The 10053-nt window shown below is 33.3% G+C and overlaps 1 protein-coding gene across 1 annotated transcript; it reads right to left on the reverse strand.

Annotated features, from left to right (window-relative positions):
* Positions 1-3095: 3095 nt before the first annotated feature.
* LOC107823198 (cytochrome P450 94C1-like) lies at positions 3096-4955 on the reverse strand. The gene has a single exon (XM_016649793.2). The coding sequence runs from the start codon at positions 4863-4865 to the stop codon at positions 3360-3362; it is 1506 nt and encodes a 501-aa protein (XP_016505279.1). The 5' UTR covers positions 4866-4955; the 3' UTR covers positions 3096-3359.
* Positions 4956-10053: the final 5098 nt, after the last annotated feature.

A 10053-nucleotide genomic window follows, 5' to 3' on the forward strand; every position in this document is an offset into this window, starting at 1 on the left:
ATACCTCCTATTAATGGCTAAACTATTGCTTATGAGAACAAAACCCCATGTGTTGGTCTAAGATTTTGTAAAATTGCATACAACAACACTTGTATGCATCAGACCAATAAAATATGATAAGTCCTCTCCTCACAATTGGTTTAGGATCAGAAACTAAATATTTTTACTATCTAATAACTTTTGATGTGTGGTATATGATTAATTTCTCTACCACAATGCACAAAGATAAGTTTCCCAAAGAAGATTGGGGATATGTGTTAGTTTTTCTAACATTTGGGGAATGGAATAAACAACTGAAAAATATGTTATATGAATCGAATTATCATTAATATGATCCTAACTTAGAAGATAATTCAAGTCAAATACCAGAAGCATTTGTTGATCCAAAATTAAATATCATATTTCAGCTGCAAAATGCTCCTATTAAAACTAAAGTCCCTGAAGGATAAAGTTTACTGCATGCATGAAGCGTAGTAAACCGATCGGTTCCAAAAGTAATAATCCTTTAAAAATGATAGGAGAAAATGATCATTATAGGGAGGAAATGGGCTCTAGAAGAGCTCATGACATAACATTTCATGAAACTCCAGAAGAAGTTCAGGTACCTGAAAATAAAGAAAGTGATGAGATCTTAACAAGTTATGTCGCTTAGGAACCGATATAAAATGATCGTCGACAATATACTTGATACAATATAGTGCGCAATATTGTAAAAGATTGTGAGGATCAGACTTGTAGTCCAAACACCTAAAGATATTATGCCATTTAAATGCAAGTCATAACCTATATGACTCATTTGATTAAATTTATATGAAGATCCCTGAAGGATTTAAAATGCTTGAAGCATATAATTCAAAGCCTCGAGAAATGTACTCGATCAAATTACAAAGATTTTTGTACGGTTTAAATCAATCTAGGCGCATGTGATATAATCGCCTTAGTGAATATTTGCTAAAAGAAGGTTACATAAATGATGTTATTTGTCCATATATTTTATAAAGAAAATGGCATCAAAATTTGTTATACTTGTTTATGTTGATGACATATATCTTGTTGGAATTTCAGAAGAGCTCCAAAAGGCAAATAAATATCTTAAGAAAGCATTTGAGATGAAAGATCTTAAAAAGACAAAACTTTGTCTTGATCTGTAAATTGAATATTTAGCAGACGGGATCTTTATCCATCAATCTGCATAAAGAGAAAGGGTCTTAAAATGATTTTACATGGACAAAGTGCACCCATTTATTACACCAATGGGTGTTCGATCACTTGAAGTGAATAATGATCCGTTCCGACCTCTAGAAGAGGATGAGGAACTCCTTGGTCCTGAAATACTCTATCTCAGTGCAATTGATGCACTTATGTATCTTGCTAATGCTAACAAAGGTGGTGCATATCGTATTGGTTATGCAGATGCAGATTATTTATCTGATCCCCATAAAGCTTGATCTCAAACCGGGTATGTGTTTACATGTGGAGGTATTTTCATATCATGGCGCTCCACAAAACAATCTATTGTTGTTACTTCTTCAAATCATGCTAAGATAATAGTTATTCATGAAGCAAGTAGGGAATGTGTATGGTTGTGATCATTAATTCATTTTATTTGAGAAAAATGTGGGTTGGAATGTAATAAAAATTCATAATATTATACGAAGACAATGTTGAATGCATAGTCCAATTAAAGGGAGGATTCATAAAAGGAGATATAATGAAACATATTTTACCAAAATTATTCTTCACACATGATCTCCAGAAGAATGGTAATATCGATGTGCAGCAAATCCGTTCAAGTGACAATCAAGCAGATTTGTTCACTAAATCTTTACCAACTTCAACTTTTGAGAAGATAGTATACAAGATTGGAATGCAGAGACTCAAATATTTGAAACAAAGTTTTCATCGATCAGGGGGAGTAAAATACGCGCTGTACTCTTTTTTCTCTACTAAGGTTTTTCCCACAGGGTTTTCTTTATAAGGTTTTTAATGAGGCAGCTAGCAATGCATATTACTAGATATATGTACTTTTTTCCTTCACTAGAATTTTTTTCCACGGGGTTTTTCCTAGTAAGGTTTTAACGAGGTACATTATCTTTTAATGAACATCCAGGGAGGGGTGTTATAAATATATTATATTATGGATGTTCATTTAGTACTCCGTTGTAAATAAGCTTCCTGAAGAAGCTATCCATATGGGACTCCGCCTTAAATATGTTTATCTATTTAGTACTCTATTGAAAATAAGCCTCCTGAAGAAGCTTATCCTTTCGGTACTCCATTATGGATAAATATTATCCTCGGTAGAAGATTATCTATATCTGGTACAATGAACTTATCCTTTCGGTATTACGTTACGGATAAATATTGTCCCCGGTAGAAGAGTATCTATATCTGGTACAATAGCAGCTTATATGCAGCTTGGACAGCAGCTTGCAGTAGCAGCTTACAAGCAGTTTATACAACAACTTCCTTTCTTCTATAAATAAAAAAGATTTCAGTTCATTATTGACATGAGTTTGAAATTGAATAATATATCAGTTTCTCTTTATATTCATATTTACTTTACCGTTTTTATTTTATAAAAAAAAGTGGCTATTTTCTAATTTCTCCAAACCCCACCTTAACGGCCACGTGAGTAGTAATAACTTCATCTAAGACTTTAAACTGAACTGTAATAATCTAACATGTGCCGTGATTAATAGCAAAGATTGATTCTTACGAAGAAATTGTTCTCTTTGACATTTCTCGTACTTTTTTAATAACTTTTTCTCTAATTCCTCCATTTTATTTTGGATATGTGGAGATTTTAATTATCATATGGTTATTTACACAATCTTTTTCTCTCTGATTTTTATTATGGGTCATGAAAAACCTCGGCTTGTTAAATCCCCATTTTGAAGAGAGATCAAACAATAGTACGCTGCTGGAATATACCGGATTTCCAACACATGCAAGATCAAACTAATTGTCTGTTTGGTCATTTTTTAGGAAGCCGAAAGTGTTTTTTTTTCTAAGGAAAAGCGCTTTTTAAGAGAGAAGATTGCTTATTTGCCACGATTTGGGTAGTAATAAGTATATACAACTTTTGCACAAGCTTCAACCAGAGAAAGATAAGTAATACAATTACTGTCAAACGATCTCTATAACGGGCAATAATAAGTGGGGAAAAGAAAAGTTACATAAGAAAGTAGAATCACATCAAAGGAGTCAGATATGACATCCCATAAAAAGCCAATCTGGCCAAAAAGGGGGGAAATATTGTGCCTATTGAATGGTACAATTTGCCCACAAAAAAAAGGGAAAACAAACAAACAAAAAACTTAGATTTATCAACAAGCAAAAGCAAGTTTTTATCAAGATTAATTTTTCTTGAGGCTGCAGGCACTAGTAGTAGAACTCTTTTCTCTTACAAACACTGGTAAACCGCCACGAAACGAGGCGGTAAGACCAGGAGAGAATCGAGGGGTGTGGTGTGATGGATGAACAAATTCGACATGAAACCGTTGGAGGAATGAGAGAGCCACACTTTTAATCTCAACAAGAGCCATTTCTTTCCCCAAACAAACCCTAACTCCGGCTTGAAAAACCGGATACTTAAAAGGATTTTCTTGAAAAAAAACGCCATCTTTATTAATCCATCTTTCTGGCTTGAATTCTAAAGAATCAGAACCCCATAATGCTTCCATTCTTCCCATAGCATAAGGATGATAAGTAATCCTAGTTCCTTTCTTGATAAAAGTCCCATCAGGTAAAAAATCATCTTCCAAACAAAACTTTGAATCAAATTGGATTGGAGGGAAGAGTCTCATACTCTCATAAATTGTTGCTTGCAAATAATGAAGTTCTCTCATTTGTTCACAATTTGTGATCTCGTGGTTTTTACCAATAACTTTATCAGCTTCATTTCTAATTTTTTCAACCACTTGTGGATGTCTCGCGATTAGCCAAAAGAAGCTTGTTAATGCAGATGCAACCGTGTCGCGGCCAGCTAAAAGAAAGCTAATCACAATATCTCTCAAGTAAGTTTCATTGGCTATAGTTCCCATGAATCTTGATAAAAGATCTTTATGATTCGAAAACCCTAATTTTCGCCTTTGTCTAATGACTTCTTGAGCTAGTATATTGATCATTTTGATGGCTTTTTTCAGCTTCTTTTCACTCCCTATGTTCAAAAATCTTTTAATCTTCCAAATAATTGGAGACACATTCATTGCTCTTTCAGCTGATAATTGTGATGCTAAGTCAAAGGAGATAGCAAATTCTGAGATTGGTAAAGACAATTCTAAACACTTTGGATCCAATCCAAAGGAAAATCTACAAATACTATCAAAAGAAAATCTCCTAAAAACATCTTGTAAATCCAAACTCTCATCTTTTTCAGCTACACAAGCTAATAATGGGAGAAGCCTTTGTTGAATCTCATTATGTATAACTTCAAATGCATATGATCTTATTGAGTTTCGTCCGAGTTCAAGACTAGCCATTTTCCTTTGAAATTTCCATAAATCTCCATCTACATTGAATATGCCTCTACCAAGAAAATCACCTAAGATTGTAGAAAAAGTTTTTCCTTTTGGGAAATTCTCAAATCTTGTTTTAAGCATATACTCAACGTTTTCAGGATTCGCGGTGATTGTATTGCCAAGAACATGTATATGAATTGTTCTAGTAGGAGATTCTTTAAGAAGATGAGTATACCAATCACACAAATTGGTGAATTTAGAAGACCAACTAGCTGAAATATAAGAGTTGCAAATTTCACATTTACACCAAAACAAAAGTCTTACTAAATAGCAAAAGATAAAAAATAAGAAGAAAAAAGAGATGATTAAAGGAAACAAGATAAGGAAATAAGGAGAGGCCATGGATAAATGGATGAAAAATTGATGGAAATACAAAGAAGATGGGGAATAGAAAACCAGTGGGAGAGGAAGAAGAGTTATAACTTGATGTCCTATATTGTAATAAGATTACATTTTCATAAATCAGACTACTCTCTTATATATGATACAAAAGTATATTATGTTAAAAGGTCTATTCTAAGATCTCCACCTACTATTCTATAAAAGATTACACATAATAATTGAACATAGAAAAAAAAAATTAGAACACGTGCTATTAGTCTTCATTAATAGGATTATACCATAAGGTTTTGTAGAAAAATATTAGGCAGTACACTCAGCAGGTGTTGTTTCTTGATAGGGGCATATTCTCATGTATCTTTAGTCAATAAAATAATATATCCTAAAAAAGTTAAGCAAAGTAATGTTGTTTATACTTTTCCATGTTAGATGAGGTTCATTTTTTTTCTACAAGGAAGTATTTATATAGTGTACTTGATTTGTCAATGACTAAGAGCAAGTAGGCAATATCTAACTTTCTAGAATGCTTATTATTAGATCTAATAACTACTAAAAAAAAAAGCGAGGAACTTCGTGCTATGTCGCTTAATCGTTATTAGCTAATAGAATTAATTGACAATTTGTCATTAAGTAGGCGAATTTTACTATTTAACTAAAGAATTTGTCCGTCGTTAATTCTTATTTTTTAGTAGTACGAACAATTCTTTGTTTCACACCTGCTATTTGGTACTCATATTGGAGTCTGATTAAATGTAAATTCGCGCCGAATTTTTTTACATTGAGGGTAGAACGTTCTAACAAAGACGACCTCAAACTCAAAATTCGAATTTGAAATCTCTAATTAAAAACGGCAGAATATTTATTACTCCGTCACAATTAGACAAACAACTTGCAATAACGAAAATGACGTTGTCCAATTGGTCAAATTGACATGAGAAGTCGATGCTGTTGGTACAAAATTCCATGCAAATTTCGTAGCTGTTACATTTGAATGTAGAAAAAAAAATGATTATAATAGAGTTTCTCTTATCTATAATGAGTACTATTATTGTTCTTTTCATTCTTTCGCATGTTGGAAAATATATTTGTGGGCGTGCTAAGCCATCCAATAAGATTCGATAAGTTGTTAGAGTATAATAAAAGACAATTACACTTTATAAACACTGTTTAAGTTTGTTACTTCTTTAACAACTTTTCCTTTTTATTTCCCCTTTCACTTTCTATTACTGAAAATTACATTGTACCTTTCATATCCTAAAGAGCCATAAAGAAAATTCTTAAAGAGCGTGCATGAACTTGAAAGGTCACTAGAAAAACACCTATAATAAACTCTAAACTACCGTTTGAACATAGATGGTTTGACACTTGAAAAATGAACTATTGAAGCTAGGTCGAAAAATAGTTTTTGGAACTTGAAGTTATGTTTGGACATGCATTTTATTAGGAAAAAAAAATTAATGTTTTGTGAGCAGAAAAAAAAACTACTCTAAACTAATTTTTGAGAACTTGAAACAAAAAAAAATAAAAAAACTAATCATATTCCATGAACAAATCATATTTTAAACAAAACATTTATTAAAAAAACCCAAATTCTATGGTCAAACGGAAGCTAAATGTGTTCTCTAAGTAATATTTCGCTACAAGCTAAGCTTATACATCGTAAAAGAAGGTATTATTTGTACATCATGCCTCTTTACAATTTTGAATTTAAGAAAAATAACCTTTTTAGATTTCTTATATGTAAAAGACTGGTCTCTCTTACGTATAAAAGTAAATCTCTCATGTGTAAAAAAAAGAGGTAGGGTCATAAAACTAAGAACAAGTTTGTAAAGAGCCAACAAATCATTTGATACACTTCAAAATAAAGTCTATTTCCGCATTCTATCTTTGTCTAAAATAACTTATGACTAAAAAAGATAGCCTGATGTACAAAGTATCTTGCGTTCACTCAAGATTTCAAGAAAAACAACATCCAAGAGTATAATATAAGCAGACTATCTTGACGTAAGTATTAATATCTGATTCCACGGTTCGAAACGTGTTTATAAATATTATTCAGAGATAGCTTTACCATTTTCAAAAAATAACGTGTGACTATATGTAAAAAAAAACAAAAAGATAAAGGGCAGGTCACATAATGTACATACGAATGATATAGAAAGAACATGCTGATTAGGGTAGTGAAAGAGATAGGTTGACGTAAACTTATGATAGTTTTCAGGGTATAAATAGATACTTCTGGCTATAATTGATGATTCTTTTAGGAATGGGATTGAAGAACACATTAGCCCAATGAAATATGTTTTCGTGTTGGGTGAAACATGTAGCTATCTTTAAGTATTTTTTGTTTTTTTAAGGAGGAACCCACCGCCGCTACGGCCTCTACCACAGCCTCTGCCCTTCGGCTAAGGACTCTGTGCGCACTGGATAAACCCTCATGTGCAATAGCCTGCAAACCACACAGAAGATGTAAACCGCACTACGCAAACCATGTACTACAGACTCAACCCAGAAGACATTGAGGGGGGTTTTGATCCCAGGTCATCCGTTACAAGGTCGATCTTGGTGTTTGGTAAACCTTAGGCCCCCTTTGTCCATAAAGTTTTTTTATTTTTTTCAAAAAATGTGTTTGTGCATGAAATTTTATAAGTTTTTAAAAGAAATTCAAAAATGAGTTTTTCAAAAGTTTTTCCAAAATTTGCATATTTGTTTTCCCTACGCACAAAACTGAAATATTTTTTCAAGTAAAATGCAAGTCCAAACATAATGTCAAATTTCAAATAGTAATATTTTTTAACTTAATTTCAAATACAACTTTTTTTCAAAAATTACCATTTTGTGTCCAAACGCATGCTTATTACCTGATCTCACAATCTTGATTACATAGTTTCTCCACTAATAAAGAAAAAAAGAAGATAATAGCAGATAACAGACTTTTGGTGGCTTTTTTATTTTTTATTGTTTTAAAAATCAATGTGAAGCTTACTACTCGAGTGCATTTAGTTATTAGTTTTGGATTCTTGATGCTGATCCAGAAATAAAATAAACATTAAATAAGTATAAGCTTCACATCTTTTGCCAAAAACCGAACAAATAAATAAGATCTTGCTCATCTTAGAAGTGTTAAATTTGCAAAAACGATCAAATTGTCTTATTGTCTTCGCGTAGATCTTTAGGTTACGGGTTCGAATTATGAAATCAGTTATTAATACTTGCATCATGGTAGACTGCCTACATCACATCTCTTGTGGGGGGTATGACCATTTCCCAGACGAACACGGAATACTTTATTTACCCAGCTGTCCATATTTACTGTGTTATTATAATTCTTGATTCAAATACCATCAAGTGGTGTGAGATAAATAAGATGCATTTATCATTAATCAAAGATCTTGAATTCGAACGTTAAAAATGAAAAAACTTTACGTAATTAACGTTTCTTCCTTCAACGGATCCTACATAATTTAATCTAGATTAATTAGATCAATAAATTTCGACTACATAAAAGACGTTTTTGAATCAATTCAAAGGTAACTTAGCTTTGTCATTTTTACTTTGGTTTGGAATTGTAATTACTAGTAGCTCATAGATACCCCTCAAACCAAAACCATTCCCTCACTCTTCCACCCAAAACCTACCCAAAAAATGAAAAAAGAAAAAGAAAAAAAAGAACGCAACGCATCGGAAAAACACACCATAATGACGTATGACGTCATGACGTCACTTTGATCCAGGAACAACGTAATCCTAAGAGTTGCGGCTCATGAAAGGCCATGTTGCCCACTCGTCCAATCATCTCGACCACGACGAACAGAATCCGCTCATCAAGCCCGCCTGAGGCCGGCCTCAATAAGTGGAGGGACTAACTATATAGGTCAAAATATACACTAGAATATTTAAGACAAGATAACGCCAAAGGAAGAATTTTCAAGACGTCATCAATCGAGGTCGACCCGGAAGCATCGAGGTTCGTGGCCGAGATATTAACAAGGGTCGAGGTCGAGCACCGTTGGCAATGCTGTAATATCTAGTTTTCGAAATAGGATATTAAAGAGAATATTCTAGTGAATATTCTCTGCACTTATACTATTAGGGTTTGTTTAGAAAATATCTGATATAAATAGGAAATGATACAATGGTGTAAGGCACGTGTCATTCATTGACAAGAACAAACTTTTGATTGAAGATTCTTTCTCTCTCTTACAAAAATATAAACACTACCTTTTCATCTAGATTCTGGCTCGAATTGTCCCACACCCTTCTTTCAGATCCGAGAATAATTTGAACATTCTGGGATTTGTCTGTCACTCATCATTGTCAGGAGGAATAATCAACTAGTTCATACTTTATTGGGTGAATCACTTTTTTTACTTACTTAAATGCCATTTGTTGTCATGTATTTCTAGTTGTTGCTACATTATTGATCATACTTTTTGAAATATTTAATATATATTGTTGTCAATCCCCCACCAGATCTGACCAGCATTAGTCACCTTTTGGAAATAACATCTAGAGATATTATTATTAACTGAGTTCAACCCATTATTATATAAATTAAATTATTTTAACCAAAAGTTACACTTTTTGTTCAAACAAAAAAGAAATTATTGGGGTGAAAAATAAAAAAAATGGATGCTTAACTGAGTCATTGATGTGTAATCAAAAGCTTAAATAATTATGAAAAGGACAGAGGGAATTACATATTTTAAGGAAAGCCACTTGGAAAAAGAACAGATAGGGAGTCTTAGTAAAGCCACTTGGCATCGTCTGTGGGGATTTCTTAGTTAAGCTTTTAGTTTCTTCTAGATCTACAGCCAACACGAGCCTCTAACCTAAAAAAAAAAAAAGAGAAAAAGCAAAAAACAAGATCTCCTTTCTTTGTACGTGCAAAATCCTAACATGGCAGGTAATCGAGAAGAAAGGGCAAGAATAATCAATGACCTACCAACTAACCTCATGAACGTCATCAACGAAAGCTGCAAAATGGCAGACGAAGGTGCAACGCCCAATGCCTCCCCTAGGCGAGATGGGTCACCGCCTCCTCATTGCAGCATCACAAAGTCTCTTGGTAAGGGAGCCTTCACATCTGTGGGGGAGGAGACACCCCCAGCTGTAAAAAAGCTCCTCGAAGCATGGCTAGCCGACACACTAACCAGCGTCCTCAACAATCCCGCCCGGGACACGGCCACAG

The sequence above is a fragment of the Nicotiana tabacum genome, chromosome 2 (assembly GCF_000715075.1).
Source record: "Nicotiana tabacum cultivar K326 chromosome 2, ASM71507v2, whole genome shotgun sequence".
Taxonomy (NCBI): Eukaryota; Viridiplantae; Streptophyta; class Magnoliopsida; order Solanales; family Solanaceae; genus Nicotiana; species Nicotiana tabacum.

What these genes read in the sequence shown, in the direction of transcription:
- LOC107823198 (XM_016649793.2), bottom strand. Translation starts at nt 4,865, where the DNA reads ATGGCCTCTCCTTATTTCCTTATCTTGTTTCCTTTAATCATCTCTTTT.